The 13,551-nt window shown below is 37.0% G+C and overlaps 1 protein-coding gene across 2 annotated transcripts in view; it reads right to left on the minus strand.

Annotated features, from left to right (window-relative positions):
• The window catches only part of LOC120854596 (cytochrome P450 20A1), a 41,601-nt gene that overhangs the window by 14,793 nt on the left and 13,257 nt on the right, over positions 1-13,551 (minus strand). For both annotated transcript variants that reach the window (XM_040228762.1, XM_040228763.1), the window contains exons 5-8: positions 8,156-8,323; positions 4,089-4,167; positions 2,079-2,194; positions 1,226-1,280 (exon numbers count right to left, since the gene is read on the minus strand). In XM_040228762.1, coding sequence (XP_040084696.1) covers positions 1,226-1,280; positions 2,079-2,194; positions 4,089-4,167; positions 8,156-8,323 — 418 coding nt within the window. The remainder of the gene's footprint in view (positions 1-1,225; positions 1,281-2,078; positions 2,195-4,088; positions 4,168-8,155; positions 8,324-13,551) is intronic.

A 13,551-nucleotide genomic window follows, 5' to 3' on the forward strand; every position in this document is an offset into this window, starting at 1 on the left:
CTTATTTTAGAAGAGGAAAAAAAATGTAGAGGTCAGTATCTTGCTTCAGGCTACTAAGTCGCAGAGGAGGGACTTTAATCAAGGTTTCCTGCTGATCTTGCCTCTCAAAGGCAAGTTTTCCCCAAAAACTACAAAAAAGATTAAAATATTAAGTCAACCTTGGAAATGATCAATTTTTGTAATATCCAAAGTACAACTGATTCAGATTTTTTGAACATTTATTTATTATTATTTAATTATTTGGCTTTGCTGAGTCTTAGCTGCAGCATGTGGGATCTAGTTCCTTGACCAGGGATCAAACCCAGGCCCCTTATATTGGGAGCATGAAGTCCAGCCACTGGACCACCAGGGAAGTCCCTAATTCAGATTTTTTTGAAGGTCTTCAGCAAAGATATTTTAACAGTAACACATTTTTTAAACAAGTATTTTTTTTTAAGGTTCAAGACATTATTTTTGACACATGCTTACCTATATTCCACTTAATCTATAAAATCTGGGACATCTCTAGATACCAAAAAAGTATACAAAGAAGAAAAACTTACAGGAACTTCACATTTGTGCTCATCCTTTTTTAATTTTCTTAAACAGAAAAAGTTGTGAACAAAATCCTTCAGGTAAACATAAATTCTTTAGATTTTCAACTTGTGCTTTAATACTTCCTTTAGCATTTTTTGTTAACACAATTTTATGGATATACATATTCTTAAAAACTGTATAAATAAATGGTAGTCTGATAAACTCAAAACCAGTAAGAAAGCTTAGAAATGTATCACCCATTTTAGAATTTTAAATAATAATCACCTTTAATTTCACCAAGAAGTTCTTTTAAATCATGATTTCTGTGGCCTATATTTGCTGCTGGTAGATCTTATTAATAGTAGACAGGATTGAAGTCAAAGTGAAAAGCCGTAGCAGGAAACTGAAGAGCTTGCAGCTCTGGTTGGAAAGGTGTCAACAGCAGTTCATTTTAAAGGCACTAACTAGGATTCACAATCCATAAACTGTGTCAGGAAATTTATGGCAATGTTCAGAGGTGGCACAGAGCACCTGGGGTTAAGAAAAGTGGGGGTGGCTAGATTCACGCAGTGAATTTCAAACAGGAATAAAAAATAAGAGCTAAGGGAAATTATAAAGAGATCTCACAAACTTATTTCCTTTATCTTAGAATAGCTTTATCTTTCTGTATTTTATAATCTATCTCAAAAAGAAATCAGTTTATACTTACATTTTGCAGTTATTACGCAACTGGCCAGAGAAAATATCATAGTGTCTTCTAGGATCTAGGAAACAAAACTAAGTTTAGATAGTGTGACATGTAAGGTGGCCTGTATTAGACCCTGTATTAGACCTAGTAAAATCATCTACAGTATAGCACTGGGAGTTAAGAAGGAACAAAGTATATTATTCCTTTATGACATTTTCACTTGAATAAAATCTATATAATGTAAAAGCCAACCTAAACACTGCACTGCATTTTTGACAGTGAACATTTATCCAGTAATATCACTGGCTCATGGCTCAGTCTTATCTTTCTAGCTTGGCTGAGTGCAGCAATGAAGGCTCAGCAAGAGTGAGGAGCCTGCCACTGTTCTGGAGCGTGATTTAATTTCTGTACCCACACACACCCAGAAATCCACTTTTTGTCTATGCAGACTTACATCCACAGAGGAGGCAGAAGACTTCTACAGTGAACAGGTGTGGCAGCAATGGCTCCACTCCACAAACACACAGTAGCCCAGTGGTGTGCTGGGCAGCAGATCCACACTGGGAACATGCCACGCTGCCACATCTGGTCACGTGCGTAGAGCTGTTTAGTCGAAAAAGGCTCACACAAGCCCTCCTCTGTAACAACCACAGAACTTTGGTTCAATATCTGCTTACTCAAATATTAGATACTATACAGCTGCTTCCAAGAGCTAAATAACAGGACAGCAAATCTAAATACTATTTATGAATGATGTACAATAAAAAAGGAAAAAGCCATTGAATTCTAGGAAGGCATCTGGGTTAAAATGAATAAAAAGCACACTCTATACATGTCTGATTATCCTTTGATAAACATTTAAGAATTACATCACCTGTTGGTCATTAAGGCTTCCCTGTACTAAGGAGTCAATGAAAATATGCTGACTGAAGTTCCTTCCTTTTCGTTCTTTAATGATTTTCTTTAAAATAGATTCCAGTTGCATAAGGGCTTAGAGAAGAAAAACAAAAAAGATTTTCATTTATGAGGACTGAACAATTTTTTGTATTTCAACAATGTTCCTATGTGCAGAGTAAAACTTTCAGTTAAGAGAATAACATAATTTTTAAAGCTAATTTAAACTCTAATATTTCTAATTTTTGCTAACTTGAACACATGTACCAAAATGTATAAAACATATATGCACAATTTAACAAATAACTAAATCAAACACCCAGGTCAAGAAGTAGAACGATTCTACCCCTTAGAGGACTTTTACACATACCACTCTGCTGGTATTATTCACCTTCCTTCTAAATTCTGTCCTCTTAATTCCATTCTTCTCCCAAATCAAGCATCACTCATTTAGAAACTCCAACAAGGGTGAAACAGTCAGAAAAGTAAATTTCTATAACCTAGAAGATTAATCCAACTTCCAAGAAAATTATCCAGAGATCATTTCTCAGGCCCCATCTTACTTGACCTATCACAGCACCTGATGGAAACACTCTCATTTGGCTCCCAGGATCCACTCTCCTGGGCTTCACACTTTGCTTCCACTTTACTGCCTGCTCATTCTAAGGATCCTTTGTCAGTTCCTTCTCATCTCTCCAATTTTTTAATGATGGAATGCCCAAGGTCAAGGACTCCTTTTCTTAGATCTTTATTTATACTCATTACCTTGGTGATAACCATTCTCATGCTTTAAATACAATCTACGGATGGAACACTCCCAAATTTATATTTCCAGTTAGGACCTCTTTCCCCTGAATTTCAGACTTGTATCAAACAATCAACTCAGCATCTCCACTGAGATGTCTGAAGTATACTAAACATAACATATCCAAAACTGAAGCTATGATCTTCCCCTTCAAAACTGGATCTTTCCATAGTATCTGTCCCATCTGATTTCCTAGCATTTCATTTTCCAGTTACTCAGGTCTAAAACCTTGGTATTTCCTTCTTTCATACCTCACATCTAATCTGGCCATCAATGTTGGCAGTTCTAATTTTCAAAATATAGAATTATTCTCCCTTATTCTTTTTTTAAAAAAATATTCTATTTTCTGCCACCTTCCACCTAGTCCAAGCCACATTATTTTTCTTGCCCAGTTCCCTGCAGTAGCCTCCTAATTAGTCTCCCTGCTTCTGTTCTGAGCCCAGAGATGACAGCAGCCCAGTCACACCAAAGCCAGACAAAATCTGTTCCACTTCCATCAGTCTTTCTGGTCTTCTGTTCTCCTAACTCATTTCACTCCAGCCATAGAGTTCCCTGATGTACCTCAAATATATCAGGAAGAATCTTACCTTAAGGGCTTTCCAACTACTTTTCCTCTACATGGAATATTCTTTCTCCCCCTGGTCATGTGGATGTATTTATAAAATATATAAATATTTTTTTACTCAACATTATAATAGCAAGAATTTTTTATTTTGTTACATTACTTTTATAACATTTGTCATGTTGATATTATTTCCTTAGCAATTCCTATATTGTTGGATATTTAGATTTTCTTCTGTTTTTCTACTTGTAGAAGTACAACTACAAAGATATTCATGAGTATTTTCTTATTTTAGATAATTTCGCTCATTATTTATAACTCTTACTTGACATGCATTTTTAAATTGCTTTCCCAGGACTGTACCTTTGCACTTTCCATTAATCCTGTAGGCTGTACCAGCACTACAGTACTCTCATTCTGAGCAAGTGCTAGAGTTTACTGACTAATTGACAGCCTTTCCCTCTCTTTTATTTAAGAAAAACTTTCATAATAGGAAATATAGGAAAAAACATAAAAGGAAGAAAAAACACATGACCTATAACTTCATGAATAAGATATAACCCTATTAAAAATGGGCACATTTCCTTTTGTCCTTACTAAAAATTAAGAGTGAAAAAACTTACCATCTTCATATTGTTTTTTCCGACTTGTACTTTTATCAAGTGATCCATCCAGAAAGCCTTTTCCAATCTCAGACCAAACCTGAAAATAGGAAAGTATACCTATTACTTAGTACATAAATTTTCCAAATAATACCATGCAATCTAAGCTAATAAATGAAGAACCTCTGTCTCACCAACAGAACTGTTAAATTCTCCCTTTCACATGGAAATCATTTATTCCATTGTCTTTGAAGATAAGGCACAAAATATATCTTACTAAAAATATATATATATATCTCTCTTACTAATTTCATTCAAAATATTTTCAAACTAATTATAACTAAAAAGTCAGTTTCCTTATTTTCAAAGGAATATGAATGAAAAGGAAGAGGAACTATCAGTAGAGTCAATTTTCAGTTTTTTATTACAATGGCACTGGTGGATAAGTAAAATTCATTGTAAAGTGGTAGAATGGAATTTGCTCAGTCGTGTCCGACTCTTTATGACCTGATGGACTGTAGCCTGCCAGGCTCCTCTGTCCACTGGATTCTCCAGGAAAGAATATTGGAGTGGGTTGTCATTTCCTTCTCCAGCGGATCTTTCCGACCCAGTCATTGAACCCAGGTCTCCTGCTTTGCAGGCAGATTCTTTATCATCTGAGATGAATTCCAAATTTTTACTTCACCATGATAACTGGAAGGGATTTCCTAGTGGCTCAGTTGGTAAAGAGTCTGCCTGCAATGTGGGAGACCTGGGTGGGATCTCTGGATCAGCAAGATCCCAGGAGAAGGAAATGGCCACCCACTCCAGTATTCTTGCCTGGAAAATTCCACGGACGGAGGAGCCTCTCAGGCTACAGTCCATGGGGTTGGAAACAGCCGGACACAACTGAGCGACTTCACTCGACTTCACTCTTTCCTTTTGTTCTGCACCTCAAAGATAAAGTTAAGATGATAACTGGTAAGCACTGGCTAAGATCTAGAAAAAGGTTAAAAATTAGTCTAGAGTTTGGAGAGAGTAAACAATAGGATTTCAATACTGGATACTTAGTCACGAAAAATTTTGATAACTGAGAAATTCTGAAAGAACTTGTGGAAAAAAGAAAATAAATAGGTATTTTAAAAATATTCACAGTTATGAGTCCTTAAGTCTTATCTTACAAAGATATGCCTTTCAGACTATTTAAATGTAAAAAATTAAACTACTAAATGTACTGTAAAAATGTGCAGCTAATGTTTATATTAGGAATACCCTTTAAGTGAGAAAGAAGTGCCTAAGTACAACAAAGAGCACAGGGTAAAAATTTATGATGAAAAAGTTGAGTTAATTTAGCTATTCCACCCCAACAAAAAAAGCTGAACAGACTAAAAAGTCAACAGCTCTTCTTGGATCTCTGAGATAGAATAGGGCCCTAGGCAAACTGAAGCCCCCAAGACTGGAGAGAGAGGTGAAAATGGGGAGGCACGTCTTACTGTAGCAGACTTACAGGTGGAAATTACATCAGGAAACAGTGCTGGGCTAGGAGAACCTGAACTCAAATTGACTAATGGCTGGAGATTCACTATACACAACTCTGACAGTCAAAAACAGGTAAACCTAAAATTGCTTTTTTAAAAAAAAAGTCTTTTAAAATACACTATAAATAAAAGTAAAAGCAAATGAAAATTGAGATAAAAAATTAAAAGCTCTAGGTAAGAAAAAGAAAGACATTGATTGAAATACAGGTAGAGGACATGAGAAAGCATCCCACAAAAAAGAAACACAAGTTGCTCAGCAAAAATATTAAACAATGTTTAACTTCACAAACAAGAAGAGAATTACAAATTTTAATCATGAAAGATCATTTTTTACTTACTAGATAGGCAAATATTTAAAAGATGAATAACTGTGTCAAAAACACAAGGAAAGAGCACACTAATGTTGGTGGGATAATAGCTAGGACCATGTTTTTGGAGGGCTCTTCAGAAACACAGTATGCAACTGGGTGTGAGATGGACATTTTTTCACGTTAACACCTGTGAAACAGAAATGCATCTTAGAGCCGATGGTATCTCCCAAGTATGGCCAGCCAAGCAGCAGGCATGGTGCAGGGACGCTGCCTCTGCATTCACAACCCAGTTAGTACTTCTGGTGGCTCAGCTGGACAAAAGCACCCCCTTAGAGTTTCAGACATTAAGGACATTAAAAATCACTTACGGCAGGATTTTAGGTCATGATTATGGTCTGAAAACTTTCCTCTGACAACTGACAGTAACATTAAAACAAAAAAAATACCAGATTCCTGCCAAAAATAGAGACTTTGTACCTAGTCACACACAAAAGTATGTAATTTGAATCTAGTCAAATTAAATCCAAATGAGGGACATTTTACAAAATAATTGGTCTGTACTTAATTAAAAAAAAAAAGTCAACATCAAGAAACAAAGAAAAGCTGAAAAACCATTTCATGTTAAAGAGGTTTGCCACTAGAAGTAAAGAAATCTGAATATGGGCTTTGGATAAAAATATGGTATGAAAGCTAAATTTCCCAAGTGTGACTATTTTGTTGCTATATGAGAGAATATTCTTGTTTTTGTGATGTACAAACTGAAGCACTTAGGGGGAAAGAAGTAAAGTGTCTACTCTCAAATGTTTTGGGTAAGGAGGAGAGGAATGGATGGAAGGATGGACTGATAGACAAACGGATACTGAATGAAAAAAGTAAATGGGGCAAAATGTAAACAACAGCTAAAGGATATCATGAGAGTTCCTAGTACTAGTTACCACATTTCTGTACATTTGAAATTATGACTTCTGCTTTGAAATTCTAAGGAAAGAAAAGTAAAGAAAAATGTCAGCTTAAAAGTACCGAGAAAGAGACTTCCCTGGTGGTCCAGTGGCTAATACTCTGAGCTCCCAATGGAGGGCATGAGTTCAATCCCTGGTTGGGGAACTAAGATTCCACATGCTGTATGTGTAATAAATATATAAAACATTAAAAAAAAATACCCAGAATAGGAACAGGTATCAGCAGCTTGGAATAAAATCCTAGAAATAACAGTGGAGTTACTTTTTAAAAAATGCTCTCTCATCAACATGAAAAAAAATCAGACATCAACAACTGAGTCAAAAACTGATTCTTCATTAAAATAGGAAAACATTTTAGGAATCCTTTAGCCAATTTATTTTACCTGGATACCTTGAGCAGTTTATTAAAGGAAGTGGAATTTAGGGTGATTTTTTCCAGTTTTATTTTTACACTCCTGAACATGTGAACATTTTCTAAGAAATGGACATTTTTCAATCATCAAACACAAGTAATAAAACCATCTTAATGGGAAAAAGGATAATATTAAACAGTGACAAAGTACTAAGCCACAGTTGCTAGTGATTTTGTTTTACATGCATTGCATTGATTATTTAACCTGTTTTTGTAGATTTGAAGAAAATAAGAAATAATTGATCAGAGATCCAAAACTTCAGTGAAATAAATGACTTAAGTACAATTCAAAACAAATTAATATAATGTTGAGACTGGTAAAAATAGAGAATAATAAAGTCCATATGAGAGTCCAGAAAAAAGCAAATAGTAACTCAATCTTCAATTGAATTATCCTTTTTTCAAATCATATTCATTTCATTAGTACTTTAATGCTCCATCAAGTTTAATTTCTTTCAGTACAGGATACAGTCTAGTGCTACTAAGTGCAGTTTTTCTCTTTATCCTAGAAATTATCATTATAACATACTTGTTTCTACCATGCCACACAACTTGCAGGATCTCAGTTCCTCAATCGGGGACTGAATCCAGGCCACAGCAGTGGAAGCCCAGAATCCTAACCACTGGGCCACCAGGGAACTCCTGACATACTTGCTAAGTATTCAAGACAATTGTTTTAGTCATTTTTTAAGTTTCAAAAGGTAACTGCTTAAAAAGGTAATTCTTAAATTTTTTAAAAAGGCAACAATTATCCTTCTTACATTGTTTTTAGCCACAAACAAGGACACTCTGTTCTACAGAATCTTAAAACTTCTTAAGAGGCGAGGTCTACATTCCTCAAGTATCCAATCTGATGAAAGAGTAAACTTAAATTTGGCCCTAGACTTACTGTGCCATGATTCTTCTGGAAGCGAATGACTTCCTGTTCATCTTCAAATGTACTGCCCATTACCATCTGTGTAACAGACTTCATAGCAAAGCCAAGCATATGCTGGCAGAGTGGGACATGCTGGGACTCTGGGTACGATAGCCATTTATCCAATAATTCCTCTGAAAGCTGAAACAGAACAGAAAACCACAATGACTTTCTATTCCCTCCTACTAAATCTTAGAGAATTCCATCAAGTAGATTCATTACACAGAGTTCAATTCTGTAACTAAGGCAAGCATTCAGGTGTTTACTTCATCTGTCAGACTAACACTGGCTCTACCAATAATTACATCCCTAGCTGTCAAAAGGCTGATATGTGAAACAAAACAACCACAACAATAAGAACAGAAAATACAAGTCATTTAAAGGCTGGGAAAATCTTGAACCTAAAGGAACTTTCAATATTAGAGTCTTAGTATCAAATTAAAAATAGTGAAGATTCACCACAGAGTAGCTGTGATCTAGTAAACAATAAGTATACAAATGTATGAAAGTCTTAGATGAGCTTCTGTGACGGAAATCTCTCAGGGTCTCTTTGTCATTCCTTCATCCACTGAATATTTATCAAATCCCTTGTGGAACAAAACACAATGTGTAAAGAAAGTGAAAGTGAAGTTGCTCAGTCGTGTCCAACTCTTTGTGACCCCAGGGACTGTAGCCCACCAGGCTCCTCCATCCATAGGATTTTCCAGGGAAGAATACTGGAGTGGGTTGCCATTTCCTTCTTCAGGGGATCTTCCCAACCCAGGGATTGAACCCGGGTCTCCCGAATTGCAGGCAGACACTTTAACCTCTGAGCCACCAGGGAAGCCCAACAATGGGTAATAAAAAGATCAAAAGCTTTGGAGTCAAAAAATCCTGGGTTTACTTCTGGCTCTTAGAAGCAAGGTAACTTTGAGCAACTTGCTTGACTTTTCCAAGGTGCAGGTGTCTCAAAAGTTAAACAGGGATGACATTTCCCACTTTTCATGGTTGCGGTGATAGGAATAATCGTACTTACATCACAAAACACAGTAACTGGGTTTGTAAAGTAAAATATATGTAGACCCTTTCATGTTAGGAACTCAAATTTAAGCTACTTTGCCATATCAACTCTATGAAAGTTTTGTCATAAGGTAAAGGGTCCACACATATGCCGCTATCATAAATTTTGAAAATTTATTGTATCTTTATATTTCCCATACAATTCTGTTTCAAAAAGTTCCAGAAGAGGGACTGACTTCCAGAATGGTGGAGTGAGACTTTGGTGATCTCACTCTGCCTTTAAAACAATGAAAATACGTGCAAAACCACTAAACAACTAACATTAACCATTTTAGCACTTTGGCAATTAACCAAAACTCAATACCCAATGTGAAGTGTCTATTCAACAGGAACAACTGGACCTTGGTAAGATAGTGAGGTCTTTGATGTTTTAACCTAACAGTATTTGATTTCCTTTCTCTCCCCATCTCAATGGTAGCACTGCAGAAAACAGCTCTAGTGAAAGCAACATCACCACTGCTGACCAAAATGGTCACTGCAAATGGACATCTAGGGAACCCCAAGGCTTTATCCCTCCCCCAAATTAAGTAATGAGCTAGCTAACCTGTCAGAATCAGCTTCTGAAAAACTCTGGAATACAGTAAAAAAACAATTAGGGGAAGGCTTGATGAAGAAAGAAGCAGCCGCTCTGAGGTAAGGAAGTACTGTGGCATTTTAAACAACCTGGTCTGATTCCCATATCCCAGAGAAGCAGCAGCTAAGAGAACAGCAGCACATACTCCTAATGCAAATTGCTAGAAAGCAATACAGTCATTTTGGTAAAAAAAAGTGTGGCCGTGAGTCTTAACCTGAAAACTCTCATTAAGGACTGCCCCTGTCTTGCCCAAATCTGAGCATTCCTACAGCTAAGACAGGTTCCTAGGTGACTTCTGCTGAAAACATTTAAAGATGTAGGTATTGGCCGCAGCAGCTGGTGAATGAAACAATTGGGACAAGCAAGAAACACCAAGAAGACAGGGAAGGAAGAGATTGGGAGAAGAGACATCTCTGGGAATGAGAGCTCAGATATCATGATAAAGTTAGAGTTAATAAGGGAATTTGGCAAGGTTAATGACTATAAATAGGATCAATATGCAGAAATCAACCATATATATAAAAAATGAAAATGAAATTTAAAAACTCTACCATTTATGATAGTATTTTTAAAAAACGACTACTTATCTAAGAATAGATTTAATAAAAGATATATAAGATTCTTAAAAGTGAAAAAATTATTGAGAAAAACTAACGACCAAAACTAAAAACCAAAAAGTGGGAGGGTATTCTTCCAGATTCATGGATTAGAAAATTCCATAACATTGTGGACAAGGAATGTTGCCTACCATTCCAATAAACAAGGCATGTTGCCATCAAGCCATAAGTCACCGCAGCCCCTCCTCCCAAGACGGCGTGCCCTGAGGGGATTCAGAATGAAGAAAAACAGGATACTGGTCCTAGGTTCAGTTCAGCTCAGTTCAGTCACTCAATCATGCCTGACTTTTTGCGACCCCATGGACTACAGCATGACAGGCCGCCCTGTCCATCCCAACCCCCCGAGTTTATCCAAACTCATGTCCATTGAGTTGGTGATGCCATCCAACCATCTCGTCCTCTGTCGTCCTTTTCTCCTCTCGCCTTCAATCTTTCCCAGCATCAAGGTCTTTTAAATGAGTCAGCTCTTCGCATCAGGTGGCCAAAGGATTGGAGTTTTCAGCTTCAGCATCAGTCCTTCCAATGAATATTCAGGACTGATTTCCTTTAGGATTGACTGGTTGGATCTCCTTGCAGTCCAAGGGACTCTCAAGAGTCTTCTCCAACAACACAGTTCAAAAGCATCAATTCTTTGGTGCTCAGCTTTCTTTATAGTCCAACTCTCACATCCATACATGACCACTGGAAAAACCATAGCCTTGACTAGATGGTCCTAGGTAAGCAGATGTGTATCTAAGGAATAATTTTAATGCGCCCAGACTCTTAAATAAATTTCTCATATGAAGAAAAGCACTAAAGTCACTAATTTGTGAAGTCCTGTTTTTGTGATCAGCAGTAGTCTTTTGATGTTTGACTATACAGTTTTCTCAGGATACACAGGAGTATATCCTGGCTTCTCCTTTACCTCTCCAGACAATTTTGTCTGGCAAAGCAGGAGATAGGGGTTCAATCCCTGATCTAGGAAGATTCTATGTGCTGTGAAGTAGCTAAGCCCATACACAACTATTGAGCCTGTGCTCTAGAGCCTGGGAGCTGCAACTACTGAGCCCACATTCCCTAGAGCCCATGCTTCACAAGAGAAGCCACCACAGTGAGAAGCCTGCACTCTGCAACTCGAGAGAAGCCCCAGTTCTCCACAACTAAGGAAAGGACAGTGCAGCAATGAAGACCCAGCACAATGATAAATAAATTAATAAAATTTTTAAACAACAGTTCCTCAGAGCCATCTGAGAGGCTGTTGCCCATGCTATTGTTCCCACTACGGTCCCCAAATAAAACATAACTCACAATTTGTAGGTAGCAGACTTTTCTCCAGCCAACAAAACTGTACATACATCAAGTGACCTATACAGTTACCTGGTTTATGATAAAGGGAATATTACAGTACAATGGAAAAAGAATGATCTTTTCAATAAGTTATGCTGGATCAACTGGATAATCATATAGGAAAAAAATGTTAATCCCTTCATCGTTCTTCGAACAGTAATAAACACTAAACAGATTATAGATCAAAGTTTGAAAGATAAATATGACAACTCTGAGAACAAACCTTAAATGAATATATTCATGACAATAGGTTAAAGACGTTTTATATAAGATTTAAAATGCAGTAAACATAAAAGCAAAAAAAAAAAAAAAGTCAGACTACACTAAAATTAGTATCTGTTCATCAAAACAAGCTTGTTGAACTTGTTCAGTTGCTAAGCCACATTCAACTCCTTGCAACCTCATGGACTGAAGCACACCAGGCTTCCCTGTCCTTTACCATCTCCCTGAGTTTGCTCAAACTCATGTCCATTGAGTTGGTGAAGCCACCCTACCATCTCATCCTCTGTTGCCCTCTTCTCCTCATGCCCTCAATCTTTTCCAGCATCAGGGTCTTTTCCAATCAGTCAGCTCTTCGCATCAGGTGGCCAAAGTATTGGAGCTTCAACTTCAGCATCAGTCCTAATGAATATTCATGGTTGATCTCCTTTAGGATTGACTAGTTGGATCTCCTTGCAGTCCAAGGGACTCTCAAGAGTCTTCTCCAGCACCACAGTCTGAAAGCATCAATTCTTTGGTACTCAACGTTCTTTTATGGTCCACCTCTCACATCCATACATAACCACTGGAAAAACCATAGCTTTGACTATATGGACCTTTGTTGGCAAAGTAATGTCTCTGCTTTTAAATATGCTCTCTAGGTTTATCATAACTTTCTTTCCAAGGTGTCTTTTGATTTCATGGCTGCAATCACTGTAGTGATTTTGGAGCACAAGAAAAGAAAATGTCACTGCTTCTGCCACTTTTTCCCTTTCTATTCACCATGAAGTATTGATGCTTTCGAAATGTGGTGCTGAAGAAGACACTTGAGAGTCCCTTAGGCAGCAAGGAGATCAAACCAACCAATCCTAAAGGAAATCAACCCTGAATATTCGTTGTAAGGACTGATGCTGAAGCTGAAGTTCCCATACTTTGGCCACCTGATGCGAAGAGCCGACTCATTGGAAAAGACCCTGGGGCTGGGAAAGACTGAGGGCAGGAGGAAAAGAGGGAGGCAGAGGATGAGAAGGTTAGATAGCATCATGAACTCAATGGACATGAATCTGAGCAAACTCCAGGAGATATGAAGGACAGGGAAGTCTGAAGTGCTGTAGTCCATAGGGTTGCAAGGAGTCAGACATGACTTAGAGACTGAACAACAAAAACAACATTATTAAGCTCTGTTTCTAATGAACATTTAATGAATATTAAGACTATCACTGATAGTCAAGAGGTTCACTGTGTTTTTTTGGATACTAACACAGGTTAGTGTAAAAGAAAATTAATATGTAGAAAATAATAACTAATAAAAAATAACATAAATGAAAATACAGAGATTAATTTATATCACCCTACAATCCAGCAGTGATAATTACAGATAACATTCTTCTATACAGCTTTTCATGTTTTTCTATAGTGTATCTATGTATATGTGTACATATGTGTGTGTATAGAGGTATACTTTGAACAATGTAATAATTCTCTACGAACTGTTCTGTATATTGGTTTTTTCACTTATGATCTGTTATGGGTTGAACTGTGCCCCCCTCAAAAAAAAGATCCTGAAGTTCTAACCCCCCTAGTGCCTGTGAATG

This window comes from Oryx dammah, unplaced genomic scaffold, assembly GCF_014754425.2.
Source record: "Oryx dammah isolate SB20612 unplaced genomic scaffold, SCBI_Odam_1.1 HiC_scaffold_27, whole genome shotgun sequence".
Taxonomy (NCBI): Eukaryota; Metazoa; Chordata; class Mammalia; order Artiodactyla; family Bovidae; genus Oryx; species Oryx dammah.